This window comes from Chrysochloris asiatica, unplaced genomic scaffold (assembly GCF_000296735.1).
Source record: "Chrysochloris asiatica unplaced genomic scaffold, ChrAsi1.0 scaffold00219, whole genome shotgun sequence".
NCBI lineage: Eukaryota > Metazoa > Chordata > Mammalia > Afrosoricida > Chrysochloridae > Chrysochloris > Chrysochloris asiatica.
In genome coordinates, this window is record NW_006408737.1 from 3,099,868 (window position 1) to 3,125,828 (window position 25,961).

Sequence of the window (25,961 nt, forward strand, 5' to 3'; positions counted from 1 at the left end):
TTCAGCTCTTGGACCTCCTCATTTCTTCCATTTGCTTTAGCATCTCTATGCTGGAGATCAAGTTTCAGTGTCTCTTCTGACATCCATTTTGACCTTTTCCTTTTTTCTTGTCGTTTCAATGACTTTTTTCCTTTCTTCATGTATGATATTCTTGATGTCATCCCACAACTCTTCTGGTTTTCAGTCTTTAGTGTTTAATGTATCAAATCTGTTTTACAGATGATCTCTAAATTCAGGTGGGATATATTCAAGGTCATTATTTTGGCTCTTGTGGACTTTTCATTTTCTTCAGCTTCAGTTTGACTTTGCATATGAGTAATTGATGGTCTGTTCCAGTCTGCCCCTGGCCTTATTTCGACTGATGATTTGGAGCTTTTCCGTCTTCTCTTTCCGCAGATGTAGTCCATTTGATTTCTATGTATTTGAGTCCATGTGTATAGTCATCTGTTTTACTGTCTAAAGAAGGTATTTGAAATGAACACATCATTGATTTTGCAGAAGTCTATCATGCAATCTCCAGCATCATTTCTATCACCAAGGCCATATTTTCCAACTACTGATCTTTCCTTTTGGCTCCCAACCTTTACATTCCAATCACCAGTAATGATCAATACATCTTGATGGCATGTTTGATCAATTTCAGATTGAAGAAGTTGGTAGAATTCTTCTATCTCATCCTCACTAGCTTCAGTGGTTGGTGTATAAATTTGAATAACAGTGGTATTAACTAGGCTTCCCTGTAGGTGCATAGATATTATCCTATCACAGACAGTTTTGTACCTCATGACTGATCTGGATATGTTCTTTTTGACAATGAATGCAACACAATTCCTCTTCAATCTGTCATTCCCAACATAGTAAACCATGTGGTTGTCAGATACAAAATGGCCAATACCGGTCCATTTCAGATCACTAATGCCTAAGATATCGATGTTTATGCGTCCCATTTCAGTATCGACAACTTCCAATTTTCCCAGATTCATACTTCGTACATTCCATGTTCCGATTTTCAATAGATGTTTACAGCTGTTTCTCTTCATTTTGAGTTGTGCCCCATCAGCAAATGAAGGTCCTGCGGGCTTTTCTCCCACTAGCTTTACTCCATTCGCGTTATCACGGTCAACTCTACTTTGAGGAGGCAGCTCTTTCCCAGTCGCATTTTAAGTGCCTTCCAACCTGAGGGGCTCATTTTCCGGCACTATTATCTGGCAGTGTTTCTCTGCTATTCATGAGGGTTGTTAGTGACTAAAGATTCAGAAGTAGTTCGTCATTCTTTCTTCCTACTCTGTTTGTCTGAAAGCTCATCTGAAACCTGTCCACCATGCTGGTTATTTAAAATACCGGTGGCATAGCTTTCAGAATCATAGCAACTCACAAGCCACCACAGTATGACAAACATACAAGTGGTGGCCGTTTGGTTTTAAGTGGTGTCATTTTAAATTTTGAGGAGATCTGTGCGCATGCGTAGTAGAACCCTCCAGGGGTGGGAGTGGGGTATCCATTCGCTCAAGCATCCCCTCTAGTCACCAAGATGGAGGTGCGCAGACAGCTAGAGACCAATGAACAGATAACAAAAAATGATTGTCCACTTATGTATCTCCGCGGTTCTATCAGCCGTTCGTGACTGTTCTGATTCTTCCCTGGCTTGGTCTCTCCCAAGATGGCGGTTCCGGGAATAGCTGAGCGTCTTGAATTAGAAAGCAATGGATTTCTTGATTCTGTTACGAATTCCCCTAGCTGTAAGCCTTCCAATCTTCTAAATATTCCTGTATATGTGGTTCAGAGTTCTAGCACCATCCCCTGAGCCTGCTTGGCCCGGTATTCTGTGTTGTTGCTGATGGAGCTCTTCCCTGCACATCTACCCGACCCACCATCTTGATTGTATGCATAAGAGTGCTCCTTAAAAGCCAGGATGGCCAGACTATGTCTCTCATACTTTGGACATATTATCCGAAGGGACCAGTCCCCAGAAAAAGATATCATATGGAGGGTTGCGAAAAAGATGAAGACCCCCAATGAGATTGATTGGTACGCTGGCAGCAGCAATGGGCTTAGATTTAACGACGACTATGAGGTTGGCCCAGGACCAGGCAGTATTTTGTTCTGTTGTACATAAGGTTGATGGCACCTAACAACAACAACAACATAGGGTTTCCAAAGAGCAGCTACTGGGTTTGAACTGCCGACCTTGCAGTTAGCAGTCCAGTGCTTATTCTAATGGTGTAACACTGTAGGACATATGAATGTATGAGAAGACTTCAAAAAGTGTATTCAAAGTGAAATTTAACTCTTTGAAGTTACATTTGACAGAGAATATTTCTACAAGGAGCCTTGGTGGCATATAAGCTATACCAACAACAACTCTGTGGCATAAAGATGAGGATTTCTCCTCCTATAAAGCATGAGAGACAAAGTTTGGCCATCTTGGCCTCCAGCGAGCACTCTGGCTGTACTTCTTCCAAAATGGATCTATTGGTTCTTTTGGTAGCCCCTGGCACTTTCAATATTCTCCTCCAACACTATAACTCAAAAGCATCAATTCTTCTACGGTCTTCCTTATTCACTGTCCACTAGAGGCCACCAAATACTTCATTTAAAAAAAATTGACATATTTACAAGTTATAAAAAGGAAAAAATCATGTGTAGTAATATCTATAATTGGGGAAAGTTCCACATGAATCCCCAACACAAAATATAAAAATCCCAAGCAAAAAGGCCTGAACATATTTCATATAGTACATAGGATATGCAGATCATCAAAAAACAAAAAAGTTGATTAGACCAACAATCTGGCTGAGGTGTATGGTATAAAGAAATAATTCCTTACAGAACTTTGAAAATAGAGTAGGTGACCTAAAGAGCTGGTATGATGCTATTGTCTTTATGATCAAATTAAGTATCTCTACATAATGAATACACAGATATATAAAATCCTACAGAGTACTATGTTACTCCAAGTCTTTCACTTAGAGTAATCTTTTAATATCTAAAGTTGGCTACCATCTTTAGCAATCAAAGTCATTTCATAACTATTCCTAGATTTCACATGTTCCCTTGTTTCTCCCAATTTCCTACTCATCACTAAAGGTAAATAAAAAATAGAGATTCTGGAGGGGATGGTAATCATGGCAATGAAACAATATACACTAAGATAAATGTAAAGCTAATGTTCTCTCATGTAAACTATCACATAATTCACAATAAAAATTTTTTAAAAATAGAGTTTAAGTGGCATTCAGAGATTTTACAGATCTAAGGGAAACAAATGGGGCTTCTTGCTATCTGATAACCCACCCTTTTACATAGTGGTACATTCTTTTTTAAAGGTTTCCTTACACTTTAGGAAAAATTTATTCACTTAGGTTTTTGGTATTATACCTAAAAACAACTTTACTGAACCAAAAGTCACACAACAATGTTTTCTTTTCTTTTTTTTTTTAAATAAAGTTTTAGCTTTTACATAAAGTCTGTATCCATTTCTAGTTCATTTTTGTGTATGATATGAGATGTTGTTGTTAGGTGTCATCGAGTTGGTGCCAACTCATAGCGACCTTGTGCACAGCAGAATGAAATACTGTCCAATCCTGGGCCAACCTCACTATTGTTGTAATGCTTGAGCCCACTGATGCTGCCACTGGATAGGATAGGGCAAATATATCTAGTTGTTCCAGCACCATTTGTTGAAAATCTTATCCTTTCTGCAACCTTGGCAATTCTGTTGAAAATCAAATTAGGATACACATACAAGGGGACTTCAAAAAGTTCATAGAAATTTAATTTAAAAATAGAATTTCTCCACAAACTTTTTGAAGTCCCTTCATACATGTGGGTTTGCTTCTAGATTGCTCCATGATCTACATGTCTATCCTTTAGTCAATACCATATTTTTTCCCATTTTAAACTTGTTATTCTAAATTGAGTGGCGGTTTATACAAAGCAGAACATCAGACTTAACATTAAACAAGTCATATACTTCATTTTGTTACAATGATTACAATCCCCTCCATGTTCCATCAGGTAACAGTATTTACCTCTATTCACTTTATTATGTTTTTCATCCCTCCCCCCATCACCTTGTAATCATCATAGAATGTTTCATTCAGCAAGAAAATATTTTCTAACTTTTCTCAACAGGGGTCTCATACGGTATTTATCCTTTGGTGATTGACTCATTTCACTCAGCATAACGTCCTCCAGGACCATGCATGTTGTGAGGTGTTTTGCATATTCTTTATTATTCTTCATTGTTGCTTAGTCTTCTGTTGTATGTACATACCAACATTTGTTTAACCACTCTTCTGTTGATGGGCATTTAGGATGTCCCCATCTTTTCGTTATTGTGAATAGTGCTGCAATGAATACCGTATTTTTTTATTTTATTTATTTATTACGTTTTTATTGTGAATTATGTGATAGTTTACATGGGAGAACATTAACTTTACATTCATCCTGTCTTATTTTGTTTCATTGCAATGATTACTATTCCCTGCATGCATCATCAAACAGCCAAAGGGTACACCCCGCAAGCCTGGCCCCTGGCCGTCAATATATAGACCCTCTCCCTCCCAGAGTCCAGAGTCCCCAGCTGCGCCATCTCTCCACGTCACTGTCTCTGCCTCCATTTCTGGTGTCCTGCTTTTCTGGATAGGGTCCCGCACTCCACTCTTCTTCCTTGATGGTCCCAGGGTCCTCCCCTCCCCTCCTTGTATTACAAAACGTTTATCTCTACATTTGTAACACTCACAATCAGTACTGATAGCAATTATTCACTATTGAACCACAAGAGTCTTATCCCCATCTCCTTTCACCAGCCCTGTCCAGACAGGTTGGAAACCACTCCGTGAAGATTCTACCTTCCCCTGTACCCTCTGAAACTAGGCTCCCTCTTGAAAGCTTGTAAACCAGTGATTTCTTGCCTTTGTTGCTCCCCATTTTGGGTAGCCAATGTCTAAGTCGCCCATCCCTGTCAACCCTGTGTATCGAGGAGGTGGGAATGTTCCTCGCTGTAAAGATTCATTCCTTCTTTTGAGCTACTATCATAAGCATAGGTCAAGTTCATCAGATTGTAGCAGATTACTCTTTTTCCCCCCTCTTCATTCTTCCTCTAGTCGAGTTCCGGTCATCCAGCCATTGAAGTCAGGTCAAATGGGTACTATCTGCAAGTATGAGTGTTCTTGTGCATCTCCCCTCACTTCATTCCAACCGGAAGCTTCACTCTCCGTTCTAGTCCTTTGTGGCCAAATCCCTGTCCCTGGGCCCAGGAGTCCCTGTTGTTGTTGTTCAGCACCATGGAGTCAGTTTTGACTCATACTGACCCTGCACAGGGTGACAGGAGCAGAAAGCCTCATCTTTCTCCTGCACAATGACTGGTAGTTTCAAACTGCCAACCTTGAGGCTAGCAGCCTGATTCGTAACCACTACACTACCAGAGCTCCCTAGGTCTTGCCATACTGCTGGCCAACCGTATCTCCACCCAGGTTGACAGGAGTCTATTTAATGTGGTTGGACTTAGCTCAAAACTTCATTGCTGTTTTCCCCCCACTTCCCCTTATTGAACACCATATTATTTTGACTACTGGGTTTTACATAAGTCTTGAAATCAGGCAGTGTAAGACTGGTAACTTTGTTTTTTCTTTCCACAATTATTTTGGCTATTTAATGTCTTTGACAATCTATTCATGACAGTGAATAAAGTTCCATCTCATATTTGATAACAACCGCAGTAAATTCCATTGAATGAAGTGGTATCATGAATCCAATCAGTCCCCTACTGATGGACATTTAGATAGCAACCAATCTTCTGCCAAATATGAGAATATGTCAAAAAGTATTGCTACTGGTTTCCAGTTCAGACAGCACAGGTTTACTCCAAACAAACTATGTTTAAACATGTCTCTGCAATTATAGGGTGCTTTTTTAAAAATAAGTCCAATCAAAACTGGCTTCTGGGGGAATCTTTTGGCCCAGTTAAGTTCAAGGCAAAGGGGTCATCTTACAAGGTTATAGTATAGCTATTCTTTGGGATTCCAAAAGGATTATCTGCATAGGTTTTCTTGAAGGCCACAGGATGATCGTGGGAGATTATTAGAAAGTTTTTTAAAAATTCAAAACTGCACTGATGAGAAAAATTTCATGGGAAAAATTTTTTTCCATCACACCAATGTGAGAGTGAAACTTCATTTGTAGCAAGGGCTGTCCCAAGAGAATTTTGTTGGGAAACCACAACCCATCTACCCATAGCTATTTCCAATCTTTTCGTTTCCAAAATTCAAATGACCTTTAAAAAGAAAGCACAATTTGAGTTCTTCATGGATAACAAAACTGGTGTTTTGACATGATGTAGAAGTGGAGTCTTGGTATGGCGCTGTGGGTTAATGCGCCAGACTGCAAAGCCGCTTGAACTGCAAGGTCAGAAGTTCAAGCTCACCAGATGCTCCTTGGACACCCTATACAGGGTCGCTAACAACAACAATAGTGAAGAGCGCAGAGTTCCTCAGGGAAGGGGTAGAAAGACGGAAACATCACCTTTAAAAGCGCGTACACCTGGAGAATATGTTGAGAAACACTGGTTTCATATGTTGATGCTTTTGTTTAATAAAGGTTTCTATTCATTTATAGCAAGAATTTTTTACTCACACTCCTATGTGTATTTGTACAGGCAACAATACAGTATTCTGGAGAATATTACACTTTACGCCTGTTTTCTTAGTCCAGCCACTTTCACTCTCAAAAGCATTCTGGTTTGACTAATATGTCACATAGCAAGCTAATATGTCACAAACCTTAGCGTCAGTTTGGTGGTGGTAGTAGTGTGCCATGCAGTCGGTTCCGACTCATAGCAACCCTGTTGCTATAAATCTTTAAGGGAGCAAAAAGCCTCCCAGAGAAACAGCTGATAGTTTTGAACTACTGACTTTGAAGTTAGCAGCCCGATTTGTAACCACTACGCTACCAGAGCTCCTCCTAGTGTCAGTTTAGCTATAGACAAATTGCTGTAAGCAAAATTAGTCAAGCACTACCTTTCATTCAACCTCTAAGACTATCTGTTCTAAGAACACATCTGATATTAGAAACGATACCAAAATATGGGTGATGCTTGAGACACAAAGGCAATACAGCTACACTTAAGAAAATTATAGTATAATCAAACATGATTAGGATGGAAGCCCAAAAGACTGGCAGTATATGTACCACCACTCTCCAGAGAAAACAAAAACTCCAGAAAACTAAATCGTACTTTAAGTCTGCAGTGAGAGGATAAGAAAGAAAGCCAGCAGAGGAAACAATGGAAGAAGGGAAGATACTGGTGGTGAAATTAAGAAAACGCAACAGAGGAAGACTAAATGAGTGCAGGGGAAATGACCCTTGGAACTAGCCAAGAAAAGCTAGCGATTCACTAAATCCATTTTCTCTTTTCTCCTTGGAATATTGTTGTTGTTGTTGTTAGGTGTATAGCATTGATTCTGATTCATAGCGACCCTATGCACAAGAGAACAAAACACTGCTTGGCCCTGCAACATCATCACAATTGTTATGTTTGAACACACTGTTGTTGCTGCAACTGTCTCAATCCATCTCACTGGGGGTCTTGTTCTTCTTCGCTGACCCTCCACTTTAGCAAACAAGATGTCCTTCTCCAAGTACTGGCCCTTTCTGACATATCTAAAGAACAAGAGATGAAATCTCACCATCCTGTACTTCTTCCAAGACAGATTTGTTTTGTTCTTTTGACAGTCCATGGTACTATCAATATTCTTTGCCAACATGGTAATTCAAATGCATCAATTTGTCTAAGGTCTTCTTTATACACTGCCCAACTTCCACATGCCTATGCAGTGTGTGAAAACACCATGATGGCTTGGGGTCAGGCGCACCTTATAGTCTTCAGACTGACATCTTTCCTCTGGAATGCTCTAAATAATTGCAGCTGATTTGCCCAATGCAATCCATTACTTGACTGCTGGTTCCATGACTGTTGTTGTTGTGAAGTGCCGCCGTAGAGTCGATTCTGACCCATAGCAACCCTGTATAGGGTTTCCAAGGAGCAGCTGATGAGCCTGAACCACCAACCTTGCAGTTCAAACGACTTTGCAGTCTGACGCATTAGCCCACACACTGTAGAACCTAACAAAATTAAGTTTTTGACAACTTCAATCTTCTCCATTTATCATGATGTTATTTACTGGCCCAGTTGTGAGGATTTTTGTTTTCTTTACAGTGAGGTGAAATTCATACTGAAGGCGATAGTGTTCAATCTTTTTCAGCAAGTATTTTAATTCTGCTTTGCGTCTGGAAAGCAAGGCTGTGTCATCTGCATATAGCAAGTTGTTAATGAGTCTTCTTCCAGTCATGATGCCATGTTCTTCTCCATATAATCACAGCTTCTCAGATTATTTGCTCAGCATACAGATTAAATAAGCATGGCTCACACATTTCCCGATTTTAAACCACTAGGCTGTAGCACAGTGCTGTAGGTATAGTAATGGACTGCTAACCACAGGTTGGTGGTTCAACCTACCAGTCACTCCTTGGAAACCCTTTATAGGGTCACATGAATAGAAACCAACTCGACAGCATTTAACAACAACAGGACTTATTTGGGGTTTGTTACAGGATAAGAACTGGATTGATTGCTAACTGCAAGGTTACCAGCTCAATCCTACTAGTCACCCCTTGGAAACCCACATACAGGGTCATGATGAGTCAGAACCGACTAGATGGCAATAACAACTATAGGCTTTATTTGCCAATACTCCAGTACAGGTAACTGTGGCTGTGTGATTAACTTCTGATCAATGAATTATAGGTAAAAGTTATATATACAATTCACAATAAAAGGTTTATATACAATTCATACAAAAAAGTGATACATACAATTCACAATAAAAGGTTTTAATAATAATAAAAATTGATATATACTGCTTCTAGGGGCTTCATTTTGGCGGATGATATTGAGTGTCTCCATTGTCTCTTCCCACAGATATAGTCAATTTGATTCCTGTGCATTCCATCTGGTGAGGTCCATGTATATACTCACTGTTTATGTTGCTGAAAAAAACTTATTTGCAATGGCCTTGCAAAATTCTATCATGTGATCTCCAGTATCATTTCTATCAGTTAGACTATTATTTTCAAACTACAGATCCTTCCTCTTTTGTTTCCAACTTTCCCATTCTAGTCACCAGTAGTTATCAATGCCAGTTTGATCAATTCAGACTGAAGAAGTTGTTGTTGTTGTTGTTGTTGTGAAGTGCCGTCGAGTTGATTCCAACCCACAGTGACCCTGAATAGGGTTGGCGAGGAGTACCTGGTAAGCTTGAACCACTGACCTTGTAGTTCAAATTGCTTTGCAGTCTGGTGTATTAACCCACAGTGCCATACCAGGACTCCCTGGTGAAGAAGTTGGTAGAATTCCTCAATTTCTTCATTATTGGTTTTAGTGGTAGGTGTACAAATTTGAGTGACAGTCATATTAAATGGTCTTCCTTGTAGGCAAATGGATAATATCCTATTACAGGTAGCATTGTACTTCAAGACAGATCTTGAAAAGCTCTTTTTGACAAAGAATGTGACACCATTCCTCTTGAATCTGTCATTCATGGTATACTAAACCATGTTAATTTTCAGATTCAAAATGGCCAATACCAGTCCATTTCAGGTCACTAATATGTCAAGAATATCTATCTTTACGCATTCCATTTATTCCACAACTACCAGTTTTCCTAGCTTCGTAATTTTTGCATTCTAAGTTCAATGCTTAAGGGACGCTTACAGCTATTTCATCTCATTCCCAGTCTTATCCCATCAGCAAATCAAAGTTCCGAAAGCTCTGCTCTATCTACATCATTAAGGTTAGCTCTACTTTGAGGAGGCGGCTCTTCTTCTCCAGTTGTATTTTGAGTGCCTACCAACCTGAGGGACTCATCTTCTGATTCTATAAGACAATGTTCCTCTGGTATTCAGACAGTTTTCAGTGACTAACCTTTCATAAATGGTCCAACTCTCCTTCTTCCTACTCTGTCTTAGTCTGGAAGTTCTTCTGAAACCTGTCCACCATGGGGGACCCTATTAGTATTTAAAATGCTGATGACAGAGCTTCTAGCATCAGAGCCACACATCTGCACCTAAGTTCCAATAATTAGGCTTTATGTGAACAACAGCAACAAAAAAACTTCTATCATGTTAAGCTACTAATATTTAAGTAATTCTGTTACAACAGCTAGCATCACCTCTAACCAACACAGGAAAATTAATTAACTTTGTAGTTTCAGAACGGAGGGCGTATAAATTATGTTTCAGGAGTTTTACATGAGAGTGGATGGAAAGACAAATTATTTAAATTTATCTAATTCTTAATAAACAATCAATCACCTGATAATAGCCCTATAGGGAAAATATTATTGTCAGAAAAGCTAAATTAATTGTCCTCAAGGTTTTAAAATTCCAGTTCCCACAGACTTTCCACTGTACCACGCTGGTCTCAGAGAAATGGAGAAAGCAAAGGAAGAAGGATCATTTAAAACATTTCATAATGTTTTATGATCAAAGTGATCAAGTTTAGCTAATATGAAGCACTGTAGTTGTTGTTAAGTGCTGTCAAGTTGGTTCTGGTTCATAGCAACCCAGTATAGAGTTTCCAAGGTGCGGCTGGTGGATTAGAACCATAGATTTTTCAGCTAGCAGTCCAGTGTTCCAATCGTCACACCAGACTCCAATATAAAGGATGTTGTTGTTAAGTGTTATCGAATTGATTCTGATCCATAGCAACCCTGCACAAGGTTTCTGAAGAGTGGCTGGTGAACTTGAACCACCGACTTGCGGTTCAAACCCACTTTGTGGTCCAGTGCATTAACCCACAGCACCATATGTGGAGTCAATGAAAATGGGAGAGCAGAAAAATGGAATTGGAACTGAAGAAATGTAGAATAACCCACAGATGTAATATGTTTGACAATTAAAGTGAGAGATGAGCAGCAGTATTCCATGTGGCAGAAACACAGCCTAGCAAGAAAATCTAGTCTAAGGTGGTTTTCAGAGCAGTGCTGAAGTAACTGACCACAGACACTGGGTAGGGGAAACAGTCCCTAGCATAATTGAGGAGATAGCACATTTATGAGATAAATAGAATTTGTGAATAACTTAAAGTCTAGTACAAGATAACAAACCACTTACACAGATACCCAGAATGTAAGAATAGTATACCAAGACTGACAGAGAATGATGTCTCATAACTGTCCTCTCCTCAAAGAACCTGAAAGAACATAGTATCTCAGGTGTACCCTTTAGGCTCCATCAGGTTCTCTGACATGTGGTTTTATTACTTCAAGTGGCAAAAGTGGAAAACAAAAACATGAGCAAAACCCATCATCTTTCCAACGTAAATTTTATTGCTATCCACTTGCTTGAGTTTGAACTTCACTGAAACAGTCCCTTTTGTAGGCTTTAGTATATTTTAGAAACCTTATTTTAATACTTCATGGCAATATTCTTATGTTTCCAGCTTCCATTTTATGCAAAATCAAGAGTTTTCCCATACATCCTTTATGCCAAGCTCTGCATCGTCTTTCCATTTGAATTCATCACCCAGTGCCCTACTCCAGCACAGTGGCCCAGTTGGCATCTTTTATAATTATGTATATATTTATTTTTTTAAGGAGCTCTGGTAGAGTAGTGGTTATGAATTGGGCTGCGAACCTCAGGGTCGGCAGTTTGAAACTACCAGCTGTTCCGCGGGAGAAAGATGAGGCTTTCTGCTCCCATAAAGATTTACAGCCTCAGAAACCCTGTACAGGGTCGCTATCAGTCGAAACCGACTCCATGGAACATAACAACAACAACAATATTTACTTTTAGCTGGGTCCTTGTATTTCTTAAATCTCTCTGGCCAGCATATTTTCCGACTTACATTCATTCTAAGCTTCCTACATGTAGTACACTACAGGCTTACTTATTATAGCTTATCTTCTAAGAAGGTACACAACTCTAACTTTTTAGGACCTTTGTGAACCATTCTGATCTTTGTGAACATTTAGATTCTGTCATCTACAATGTTCACTATCTCATGTTCCTTTCCTGTGTATTCCTCTAAAAAGAAAGGAAGAAATTATCCTTTAGCCCTTCTAAACTCAGTACCTAACAGTATTTACTTCTAGATCAGATGGATTAAGTGGCCTATTTGTTATATTCATTTCATTCTAAACAGCTTCAAGAATTGGAGTATTACAAGACACTTATACTTACCTGCCCTCAAATGCCACCCTGTACTAAGACATTTCTCCTGTTGCATCTATGGAATGTTGAATACATTTTTTTTTTCTCTTCTCCTCAATTTACACTTAAATTTATACAAGACTATATAAATCAGAAATGAACTAATGATTTATAAGTCTAATAAAATTCAGAAATCTGAAAGGAATATCTATTTCTCTTTTATTCCAGTCTCAAAATTTATTATCACAGTATTTAACTCTTCTATAAAAACTGAAGGACATCTATAAATGTCTCAGAACAAGCATTCCTTAACACAGACTAGGGAATATTTTCTTAATTATTATAGCACACAATTTATTTCTGAGGTCATCTTAAAAAAATCGAGTGCCAAACAATGTGAGTTTGCTGATGTCTAAAACCTAGCCAATGAAAACATCTACTCCCATAATCAGAAATAGATTGTTATCCATAGACTGTCTCAAGCAAAACAATTCTTTAATGTTCTTTGAAATATTGTCACTAAAATTAACTGAAACTTTATTTGTATGACTGCCTGTGGTTTCCCTTGTATGCCTAAAAAGAACAAGAAAAAGGATAAAAATATCCCAGAATTGGAAAAGTAGTCATTATGTTTATATTTAAACTTATTTTCATATTTTTATTTTTAAAATCCTTCCAAATTTAAGTTCATCATTTTGCAATACAGTGTAAGAATAAAAGAAAAAGAAAGCAATTTATTTTAAAAACAAAAAAGTAAATTGTGTATGCCTAAAATCCTTTCCTATAAGTCTCAAAATTCAAGTCTATAGGCTGAACACAACTGCGTTTTGTTTAGAATTTAAATACTAGGGGGCTTCAAAAAGTTAATGGAAAAACGGAATTGAAAGATATTGGAATTTCTCCATGAACATTTTGAAGCCTCCTCGTAAGTATTTCCTGGGGGAGAAAGGTGGCAATAGAAAATAATTTCAATATTAATACTATGCTGTAAATCCAGATTTATCATCAGTTACCATAAATAAGTAAAGCTGGTCTCTAGGCAGTAAACTCAGTATTCTCTTAGGAGTTCTCACCCTCAGTTCTTCCAAAAGAGAGAATCCTGCTTTCAAGATACTGTATTACACTAAAATACAAATGCTAAACATAGCTTAAGGTGTCATTTCCAGAATATACTACGAGTCAAAAGGCCTGGATTTCTGTCTCAGTTCTGCTACAACCTACCTTTTAGAATTTGGTGAAATTTCAGTTTTCTAAGGCTCAGTTTCCTTATTTGCAAATTAGATAACTCTGCCACCAACTAACTTAGCTTGAAAAAACAAGCTTTCATACATATGACGATAAAAACCTTTCATACTATGAAAACACAACTGACACTAAAGAATCAATTGCTATCAAATATGGGAAAGTCCGCTGTGATGTACTGAATTATTTAATGTGTCTTCTAGCCACACTGTTGCTAAGTGCTGTTGAGTCAGTTCTGACTCAGCTACCCTACAAAGGGTTTCCAAGGAGCAGCTGGTAGGTTTGAACTGCCAACCTTGAGTTTGCATCCAGTGCTGATTCTATAGCGCCACACCAGGAGCTTTTGTAAACTCCCACACCAAATGACTTATTCCTGATAAGTCTGGGTAAGAGAAGGTGGAGGAAGTTGCTGGAGGATATATGATTCACTGTGAGTGACTGCTAACAGGACTGTGATTTTAAACACTTGGAAATGGAATGAGAGGATTAATTAATGTTACCAACCTGCTGGGCTTAAAATGAGCCATTTCAGAAGCAGGATGGGGGAATCTCACTATCATCCAAGGATAACCTTTTGACCCTGAGATCTCTGCTCACTGAACCTCCTCAATTCAGGGAAAGAAAGCTGTGACACTGGAGGAATAGCAGAGGAGTGGCAGAGGAGCAGCAACAACGGGAAAAAAAACAGAGCATGATACAGAGCTGTGGGCTTCCCAGCCCATGGACCAAGTAAAGGTGAGTGACTTCGGGCAGGAGGCTTGCTTGCTGAGTAGGGTCCCTCCAGACACGTAATTGGGGGAGCTAGGCTTGCTGACCCATGGAGCTACAGAGGAGAGCCTTCAGGCTAAGGTTTATGATGGAATGGTGTGTCCTGTGGACATTAATCATCAGCCCTAAAAGAGCTTTGTTCACATTACCTGAGCAGAGAGGGACCTGCCTATGGGTGCACTTTCTGGTCTTGGCTCATAACCTGTTAACTTCCTTAAGAAACCTCGCAACTGTCATTATGGTGCCTGGGTTCTGTATGGCTATTGCAATGAATTATTGAAAGTAGTTGGGTAAAGAGTACTGTGGAGAGAAACGGCTGGTGCCACATTTTTTGCATAATAGAAAAAATTTCCAACATAATTCAACAGATCAATATTCTTTAAGAATTAATCTAATTGAAAATCATCTTTAAACTGTTAATATTTGGCCAAGACATGATATAGGAAAATCTTGTTGTTTATTAAGTGTTATCAAGTCAGTCCTGGCCCATAGAGACCCTGTATAGGGTTTCTACTGAGCAGCTTGTGGGTTTGAACTACCAACCTAGCAGGTTCAAACTGGCCTTGCAGTCTAGCGCAGTAGGTGAGGAAAAGTTCTGTGTCTTAGCACCTCTATTTCACCAACTTCAGAAACATACCAAGAGCACTAGAACATGGCAATGTCTTTTTACGAAGAAAAAAGATACCCAATTACCAAGTGGTGGCGATTATATGCCGTGGAATCAGTCCCCACTCATAGCGACCCTGTGTAGGGTTTCCGAGGCTGCAAATCTTTACAAGAGCAGAAAGCCTCATCTTTCTCCTGCAGAACCACTGGTAAGTTTCGAACCACTGACCTTGAGGTTAGCAGCCCAACTTGTAACCACTACACTGCCAGAGCTCCTTATTTACTAAGTTTTACTGTTGTTGTTAAGTGCCGTCCAGTCGGTTCCGAACCATAGCAACCCTGTATAGGGTTTCCTAGGAATGGCTGGTGAGCTTGAACCATTATCCTTGCAGTTCAAACTCACTTTGCAGTCCAGCACATTAACCCACAGTGTCACACCAGGACTCCTATTTACTAAGTAGTAAGGTCAGTATGTGTCGCTCCCTCACTGCTGATTATTACAAACATCTATCTATTACTTTGACTTTCAAACAGCAAAAATGATCCTTTCTCAGGTTTAATTAAGTAATGATGGTTCTCTCTGTTCCATGTCTGTTCTCACTGAAATGTATGAAGGTGGTATTCACTGTTCACATTGTCTAACTGCCTATACTTCGACACTCAGTGTGAGGGGAGGGGTTATTTTTGTTGTTATTAAGTGCCGTCAAGTCTATTCCGACCCATAGCGACCCGGTATAGGGTTTCCAAGGAGCAGGTGGTGAGCTTCAACTGCCAAACTTGCAGTTCAAACAGCTTTGCAGTAGCCCACAGCGGCACACCAGGACTCCAAAATGTTGTTGTTATGCGCCGTGGAGTTCCGACTCTTAGCGACCCTGTACAGGGTTTCTGAGGCTGTAAATCTTTATGGGAACAGAAAGCCTCATCTTTCTCCCCCAGAACAGCTGGTAGTTATGAACTGCTGACCTTACTGTTCGCAGCCTGATTCGTAACCACTACCCTACCAGAGGGGAAGTAACAGCTATTAAAACTTCTAAAAGGTCCCCAGCACCAAAAATTTCCCCTCTCAGACATCACTGAAAAGGATACAGAAACAGGAGGTTTAAAAGATTTTATAAATGCCTAGTTGTTAACACTTTAAAACCAACTATTGGAATTTGAAGGCAGTAGGAAACAGATAAAGGATTACAAGGGGTTTTCCAAAAAGTCACTTACCCTTAAATCCTCACATATTTTCCCATTTTCATTGCCAAAATTCAAGATTTACCCTATCGAATCCACAACCTTCTTTACACAACTGGATATAACAATCAAAACTAAAGCATTCTATATATCTATTATCCTCAGTTTAGCAGAACAGGACAATCATTAGCTAGAATGAGAAAATTCCCAATTTTCAACATCAGTTTTATTCTAACAGACACTTCTGACCCATTCTACCAGGAGAGTAGCCAATTCTTCCTATACAGGAAGGGCTGCAAGATGTCAAAGAATAACAACAACAACAATAAACAACCTCATTTACTGAACTTATTTTATGAAAGATATAATTCTAAGCATTTTATGTGTATTTTTTCATTTTTATCTTCAGTGCACTCCTACGAGCACTCCTATGTTAAGCCCTTTAGCTCCAAGTAATTTACAATTTACAAATATCCCACGTGCTACAGAGTGAAATGCTTCCTAAGGTTTTCTTGTCTGTAATTTTTTACAGAAGCATATTTCCAGACCATTCTTCCATGGTGCTGCTGGGTGGGTTTGAACTGCCAAACTTTTGGTTAGTAGTCCAACACAAACCATTTGCACTACCCAAGGGCCTTCCTTATGAGAGTACTACAATCATTCACTTCCTTTTACAGATCAATGCTCTAATGCCCAAAGAGGCGAAGTAACTTGTCAAAAGTCACACCATGCAGCTGGCATTTCAATCCAGGCAGTCAGCAACAGAGCTTTTATACCAAATGTTCTCTCACCAAGGATTGCTTGAGGACACCACTCATATGTGTGTGTGTGTACACTGTATAAAAAATATACACATACACACACTCCAGTGCACTGTTGTCATTGTTAAGTGCCGTCGAGTCGGTTCTGACCCACAGCAACTCTGTATAGGGTTTCCAAGGACCAAATTTTATAGATAGACTGAGAAACACTTTCGGGATCATCTTTCATACCCTCCTGTCCTGGGCATCATATATTATAATTCAGCCTTTTAAATCCCTTAAAAATGTTAACAACAACAAAAAGACAGTTAAATTCTCTATAAGACAATCTCTGGATCCTGTAGTTAAGAAGGAAAGAATTAAGATTTGTGATAACCAAACCAAATTCAAAACACTGATTGTCGTTGTTGTTAAGTGCCATCGAGTCAATTCCGACACATACCGACCCTGTATAGGGTTTCCGAGAAGAAGCTGGTGAGCTTGAACCACCGACTTTGCAGTTCAATTGGCTTTGCAGTTTGACACATTAACCCACAGTGCCACACAAGGACTCCCAAACACTGATTGGTCACCATTAAACCAACCTCTTGTTTCTATTTTATTTTTCACTTAAAAAGAACCTGGAAATTTCAGGGGGGAAAAAAATAATAAATAGTTCTTTAGTAATATGCTAGCACTGAAGCTAAGATTTTGACTGAAAAAAATCAAAGGGCTTTTTCAGCTTCCAAGTTCATAAAGATCATCAATTTCATCTTTAATATTAAAGAGAAATTTAAATGGGAAAAAGAAGAACAAAACAGGCATTTAGAAATCACTATGTTCACAAGTTATTGTACATTGGGGTTGGTGGAAAGAGATATTCTTAATAACACCTTGTAGCTAAATCATATTATTTAATAATAAGCAGAAATTGGCGTAACATATTTCATAAAGATAATGTTCTACATCCTAGTTTGTTAAGTATTGTCTGGGTTCTTAAAAGCTTGTGAGTAGCCATCTAAATCTAAGATACAATGACTGGTCTCTTCCCATTTGGTGCAAAGAAGGAAACTAATAATTCAAGGAAGGTGATAGCCCACAGGACTAATGGCTCACATGAATCACAGCCCCCTCTAACCTGAGACCAGAAATAGACCACTACCAACCTCTCTGAGCAGAGTCACAATAACATTCCTGGTTAAAGGGGGAGAAAAATGCAAAACAAAACTCAAATTCATAAAAAAGATGAGATTTATTGGGCTGATAAAGACTGGAGGAACCTTCCCCAGCACTGTCTGAAGATTCTCTTTTAAGCTGAAATTGAAGTCACTTCTGGAGTCAGGCAGGCTCAGCTCCAGATCTACAGAACCCACAGAGCCAACAAACCAGCATTCAACCAGTCACCCTGCCGCCTCCCCCCCACACACACACACACCTGCCCTGTGGTCCTAACAGACACAGAAACCAGCTCCATCAAGGGCGTCCAAGAACTACTTCAGGGCTGAGTGCTCTAAATTGAGGCCAACTGACAAATATTGCATGACACCACTGTTGTAAAAAGTCAAGAAAATATTTTCTTACTAAATGAAACAGACTATAATGGTTACAGGGTGGAGGGGGGAGTAGGGAACAGGTAAAAAATATAAAGCGAATAGAGGTAAATACTGTTAACTGATGGTACATGGAGTAGACTGCAATCATTATAATGACATGAAGCATATGATTTGTTGAATGTGGGACTAATGATCTGTTCTGTAAAAACGTAACTCAATTTACAAGAAAAAGTTTTTAAAAGTACAACATTAAAAAGGCATTTGAAAATATGGAATAAGAAAAGTATTGTTATAAAAGTACAACAATGCGACACAAACTTACCAATTCAATGCCCTGTGGAAAAGGTGTATCATCCCAGTCCTTCTGTGGAAATCTCTGGATTATTTTCCCCAGACCTTCTCCTGATCCTGTTAATAAAATCCAAGGGAATTAGTTACAGTGGAATAAAAAGTCTGAATACTTATTTTATTAGTACTTATTTCTAATTGAGTATTTGTTGAATTAACTGACATATCATTTTTAAGTTTAAAAGAGTATAAAGTTTAAACTCATTTCAAGTTTAAGAGTCTTGACCTTATAAGCACAATACTGAAATGACAGACAATCTCTATCCTACAGATGCTCAAAACAAAGGTGATACATATGAAAGCAAGGAAAATAGCTAAGAGGCAATGACACCTAGAGTCTCAACCATACCAAGGGAGTATGTTCTTTGTTTCCCAATAAGTTATCTTCTCAGTATCCTAAACGCAAACTTAAGAACAGCTTTTCTATGGAAACAAAATCATTTAAGCAACTGAAATGGTACTGTTAGCACTAAACTTCTTACAGATTACGTTTTTCAGACTTTTCTAGAAATGGGAACTTGATCATTGTCTAGGCAAGATTTTGCAACATTAGAAATATTGACATTTTAGGTTCAGCAATAATTTTTTTGTTGACAGCTGTCCTGTGCTTTGTAGGATATTTAGCAGCAATTCCAGCTTCATCCCACTAGATGCTAGTAGCAGCCCTCTCTGTAAGATGTAACAACTAAAAATGTCTCCAGAAAGTGCCAAATGTCTCAATGCCCCCATTTGAGACTTCTGGTCTACAGTACTATTACTATATATAAACTATCCTGTGACACGAAAGTATGGATCAACTTGCAATTCAACTCTGGTGATATAATACGTAAGTAACCCAGCGACAGAAAGTCCATGTCAGACAGTTAGACTGCATTTTGTTATACTCTTTAAAGAGCTTCCTTCATAGGGTGTCATACTCTATGTACTATCCTAGCTCACCCTGAAATGAAAGCAACAATGTTTCTCTTTTCGGATCCTGTGTCTGTCACTGTATTTCTAGGCCTCCCTTCTTGCTTTATTTTGTTAGCATTTGCACATCATAAAACACAGCCATTTCAAAATGGACTGTTTGATGGCGTTTACAAACTCTCACAGAAAATAATTTCAGTAAAGAAATTTTAACTGAAAATGAAAATCACTCAATTTAGTTATTTATTTTTTAATGTTCAAGGAGTTTCCTCCGGAAAACATTTTCCAAACAACATCATAGATATTGGCATAATTTATTTTCTCCAAGTAGAGTCAAAACTTCCATACAATCAAAAAAAAAGAAAAAAGTCTTAGTAAAACATGTTATATATACTTCATTGACAATGGCAATTCTATCCCAAAACAATCTGCTTGGAATGTTAACAGTGTGCCTACCACCTGTTCTTCCCTCCTTCACCTCAGAAGAACATTTCCTCAAAGGAAATGGCTGAAGCAAAAATACAGTGCTTGGCCATCAGAACTTCTGGCCTATCTAGTGAATATGAAGGGCTTCAAAAAGTTTATTATCTTTTATTTCTGTTTTTTCCATGAAGTTTTTAGAGCCCCTTCATATAACTGAAGTATTTGTTTTAGTAGGGTAGAGGCTGATCAGTAGAAATTTGATTTTACCTGCTAGCAGGTACAATTTAAATGAAGCCATATTCATCTACCAGGTCTCAAGTTTCCCATCATTGATTTATAATTTTTTAAATCATATGTTAAAAAAGGTTTTATCTTTTACCCAAAAACTAATATTACAATTACCAAACTAAAACCATCAATCAGAATATAAAAGTTCACCAAAATAAGGAGATCTAATTATCCCAGTATAGACCAACTTTCAAAGAATGAGGAAAATAAAAGTTGTTCATTCAATGAAAAGAAAGCATGCAGGAAATCAATTTACAAAAGGCTTTCATATTTGATCCATTTAGAAGTTAATGAAAGAAGTCTGTTTATTCCGGCTAAACTAGCCTTTTTGTGGTTATTCAACAATTTAGGTAGGAATGCAATGTGATTTTCTGATTTTCCAGTAAAATTTCTTATTATTCAAAAGGTTTATTTGGAACACACAAATTTTTTTTCCATAGTTAACCTTAACCAAGAGCTCACAGAATTTTATAGAAATGAAAAAGAATGTATTCTAAAAGTGACCAGAATACATGAAGAACAAGGTAAATTATATTACTAGACATAATAAATTAGAGATTTAAACAGATAATTGAACAAGTTAAAAGGTAAAAACAACCCATGTGTCCATCAACAGATGAATGGATTAACAATATGTAGTTAATACCTACAATGGAATATTATTCATATATTAAACTACTGAATACAAGCTACAGCATGGATGAATTGTGAAAACATTATGCTAAGTGTTAAATAAGCCAGTTACAAAATAAATAAATATTGAGTGATCCTGTTGCAATAGAGTGGTATGCTTAACCATTTGCTCAACCAGGGCTCCTTGAAACATGTTATCCCTCTCATATATGAGGGAGCTTCAAAAGTTCATGGAAAAGTGGAATTGAAAATAATGGAATTTTTCCATAAGCTTTTTGAAGCCCCCTGGTGTAACTGACAAATTATGCCTGGTAATTCTATAGTGCCTAAATGTTGTAAAATAAATAATGTTCTTCCAAAATATGTGTTGGTGATAATAAAAATTTTTAAAAAGTAACTATTTTGAATTCCAGTTCATGAATAGGAGATACTACATATATTTATTCTTATTTCCAAAATTTATTGGAAACTTAACAGGAAGGGTACTTGGAAAGCATGTAAAAGTTGTTATACTTCCAAAGCGAGCCCAGAGATACAATAATTAATACATAATTCTCTCACTGTTAACAATAGCTAAAATCACCTCCCACAGACAACTAGTATGCCATCTCAAAGGTAAATATGATTTCCATTTCCTTACCTATGTCATCCAATGATTGTTTCATTTCTCAATAATAACGATAAATACAAATAACACAAAATACTAATATGTCCCCTTAGCTGATAGCTTTAAACAATTTTTTAAAATATGTGTATGTGTGTGTGTTTGTGGGTATATATACTGTTGTTGTTGTTAAGTACCATGGAGTCGGTTGCAACTCATAGCGACCCTGTACAGGGTTTTTGAGGCTGTAAATCTTTACTGGAGCAGAAAGCCTCATCTTTCTCCCGCAGAACAGCGGTAGTTTCGAACTGCCTACCTTGAGTTTAGTAGCCCGATTCGTAACCACTACGCTACCAGAGCTCCTTGTGTGTGTGTGTGTGTGTATAATATGTGTGTGTATGTGTGCGTATATGTATGTATACATACATATGTTGCTGTTGTTGTTCAGTGCTGTAGAGTCTTTCTTACTCATAGCAACTCTATACAGAGTGTCCAATGAGTGGCTGGTGGGTTTGAACTGCCAACCTTGCAGTAAGCAATTCAGTGCTTGTCCTACAGCACCACACCAGGAATGAATATATGTATATATTTTACACACAAACACACACACTACTGTATCATGTTTTGATAGAAAGTACAACCTACAGAACATAGGACCCTAGGACCAATGCTCTTTTCATTTATACGTATATTGTTGTTGTTGTTGTTATTGTTGCTGTTAAGTGCTGTGGAGTAGGTTCTGACTCATAGTGACCCTACACAGGGTTTCTGAGGCTGTAAATCTTTACGGGAGCAGAACACCTCATCTTTCTCCCACAGAACCGCTGGTAGTTTCGAACTGCAGACCTTGAGGTTAGCAGCCTGATTCGTAACCACTGTATATGTACATATACATATATGTTGCTGTTAAGTGCTATCGAATCTTTCCAACTCATAGCAACCCTATACAGAGTGTCCAAGGAATAGCTAATGGGTTTGAACTGCCAAGCTTGCAGTTAGCAATCCAGTGCTTATCCTACACCACCACACCAAGAATTAATATATACAGACACACACATTCAAACTACTGTATCATGTTTTGATAAAAGTACTTCCTACAGAACAGAGGACCCTAGGGCCATCAAGAGGGAAGACCATGAGTGGAATGTGGGATCCTAACCATGCAAGTAGTGACAGCAGAGAAGGAGGCAGAGGAGATGGCACAGACAGAGAGCAGCTGAGGACTCTAGGCCCATGGAATGAGAAAAGCTGTATGCCTGTGGGCAGGAGGCTGGCTTGCAAAATGTGTTCTTTGGACATTTAAATAAATATACATTTTCTGGGTGTTTTATGTACATCAAAACAAAACAAAATAAAAGGGAACACAGGTAAATACTGTTAACATAAGGTACATGGAGGGGATTGCAATCATTGCAATGAAACAAAAGATGATTTGCTGAGTGTAAAACTAATGATTTGCCCTGTAAACGATCACTCAATTCACAATAAAAGTTTTTAAAAGTAGTACTACCTATATTGGGAATCAGGAGATCTGAGCCTTGTCTTCACTCTATCAATATAATTGTCCAATTATCTAAGCCTCAGTCTCCTACATATAATGTGGATCTTGGGTCATTTCTAGTTCTAAAATTCTACTTATGGTAAATAAACCAAATGTGACATACATATAATTTACCACTAGATGGCTAAACGCTACAGTTGCCGACTAAAACAAATGTTGACTAAAATCTTTACCTTGCAAAGAAAGAGATGCCAATTTAAACTAAGCCTTGATGACTTGTCTGGTAGCAAAAAAATTCCAGACTACTGCCTAAACACCTTTATTTTGTATGATGCAGAATAACAGACTTTTTTCTGGACTTTTAAAAGTTATCTTACACCTAATTAAGACTCACAAAGGCATGCTTAAAGTATAGTATTGAGAAATCAATAACCTTAGAAATGAAGTTAAGGAAATGCGGTGAGCAAGTACATAGAATCAAGGGAAAGGAGGAGGAAGGAAGAAGAGAAAATGGAATTTGGTTTGTTTTTTTCCTTTAGTGGGAGGGAGCAAGTGAATTTTCTACAGTATCTGTGCCTTCCAAAATATTTATAAGAATGTAAAAGTAGAGGACTTTCGGCAAGATGGCAGACTATACAGATATCAGAGACAAAATAAGAGACACATATGAAAATTCTGGCACCCTGAACTTCAGAAGAAAGGTTAGATAGGTAGCTGGTGTGCTTGCTGGGGTAAGAGGCTGAGTAGGGACGGCAAGAGGAAGAGACTGTCTGGTGAATGGCTGGCTGGACTTGGTTCTACTAGCATGTGAACAGCTTTGACAGAGGGAAGCAGGCAGAGCAGATTCATGTGAGCAACAGAAAAACTGCAATTTCTTTTTCCCCATGCTCCCATGGTGACCATAAGTGTGGCCAGATCCTACTCTCATCAACCCCAACACAGACCTTGCTCTCAGGGAGTTCGGAGCTACACGGTTAGGAGTCATGCCAGTGTGAAGTGGGGATTGGCTGCATCACTTAGTTGTGCTGCTTTCGTGCCTGGATTCAGGTGGGTTCAGCTGCAGATCTATAAAACCCACAGAGCCACCAGGCCAGCATTTAACCAGTCATACTGCCCCTAGCTGTGCTCCTAATAGAACTGAAATCAACTCCATCAAGGGTCCCCAGAACTACTTCTGGATTGAGTGCCATGAACACAGATAACACTGAGGAACAAGAACTCCATCTAGGGACAAGAACTTTGTTGTCACATCCATTCCACAATCGCTTCATGAGCTCCTTGAATTGCAGGAGCCCCCCCAGATATTTCTCCCCTAAGGGTCCAATAACTGTAATATTTGTTTTTCAAATACAACAACCCCACAATGCCCCAGAGACAACAGAGACAATTTTAGCTCACATAGAAAAACAATAGAGAATGGCCCAAACGAATGACCAAGATGCTGAGACAAAAACAATTTTGCAGAAGCAAAGCCAATAGAACTAACTGAAAAATCATCCATAGGAATGACAATTAGGTACCTTCAAAGAATCAACAGAAAGATCACAAAATCAAAGAGAACACACAAAAAAACTAGAGAAAATTTCAGGAAGACACTTCAAAAACATATAGACAAAATAAATGAAAAATTTGAAACAATACAGAACCTTAAATTAGAAATCCCAAAGATTAATACTAAGATCTCAGAAATGGGCAATACATTGAAAGGGCAAAGGAATAGATGTGAAGCAATGGAAGCCCAACTTAGTGGGCTTAAAGATAAATATCTCAATACTAGTATTGTAGAATAATAATCAAAGGAAAAAAAATTCTGAAGAAAGCCTAAGAGTTATGAGGAACACCAAGAAGAGTAACAACTTATGGTTATCAGAATTACAGAACAGGAAGAAACAGGTATAGAGAAAATTGTGCAAGAGTTGTAAGAAAACTTCCCTGATATCATTCATGGAAGATGAGAAAATAAGCATACAAGATGCAGAACGAACTCCAAACAGGATAAATAGCAAAGAAAACAAAAGAATGCCACCAACACATATCAAAATCAAACTTTCCAAGATCAAAACGAGGAAAGAATCCTGAAAGCAGTTCAAGAAAAATGAAAAAGTTACCTACAGAGGAGAGCCAATAAGACTAAGCTCTGATTTCTCAGCAGAAACCATACAGGCAGGAAGGCAAAAGGATGACAGATACAAAACTCTGAAAGAGAAAAATTGCCAACCAAGAATCATATACTTAGCAACAGAAGCTTTGCAGTCTCAAATATGAAGATGAAATTAAGACATTTCCTGATAAACAAAAATTAAAGGAATTTGTAATGACCAGACCAACTTTACAAAAAATGCTAAAGGCTGTTCTTTGGACTGAGAACCAACAACAACAACCTGAGATTATCATACATGACAAAAGCAGACAAATATGGAAGTCTTTGGAGTAGGGCAAATATACAAGACTGAAACAGGGAACAGGTGGTATCAATGTATAATGAAGTCAACTACAAGGCAAAAAGAGTATTAGACAGGGCTCTGGGATATAGGGATTGAGACATGGTTAGATTGGGAAAAGAGATGACTATACACATGGGCTCGCCAGATGGATCACATAGAAATCAAATTGACTACATCTGTGGAAAGAGAAGATGGAAAAGCTCCATATCATCAGGGAAAACAAGGCCAGGGGCAGACTGTGGAACAGACCATCAATTACTGATATGAAAATTCAAACTGAAGCTGAAGAAAATGAAAACAAGTCCACGAGAGCCAAAATATGACCTTGAGTTTATCCCACCTGAATTTAGAGATCATTTGTAGAACAGATTTGAGACATTAAACACTAAAGACCGAAGACCAGAAGACCTGTGGGATAACATCAAGAACATCATACATGAAGAGAGCAAAAAGTCATTAAGAAGACAAGAAAGAAGGAAAAGGAAAAAATGGATGTCAGAGGAGACTCTGAAA

General features: G+C 38.3%; 1 protein-coding gene across 2 annotated transcripts in view; it reads right to left on the reverse strand.

The window, feature by feature from the left end:
* SBF2 (SET binding factor 2) overlaps positions 1–25,961 on the reverse strand; it is a 552,380-nt gene that overhangs the window by 430,912 nt on the left and 95,507 nt on the right. For both annotated transcript variants that reach the window (XM_006873002.1, XM_006873003.1), the window contains exon 2: positions 18,621–18,706. In XM_006873002.1, coding sequence (XP_006873064.1) covers positions 18,621–18,706 — 86 coding nt within the window. The remainder of the gene's footprint in view (positions 1–18,620; positions 18,707–25,961) is intronic.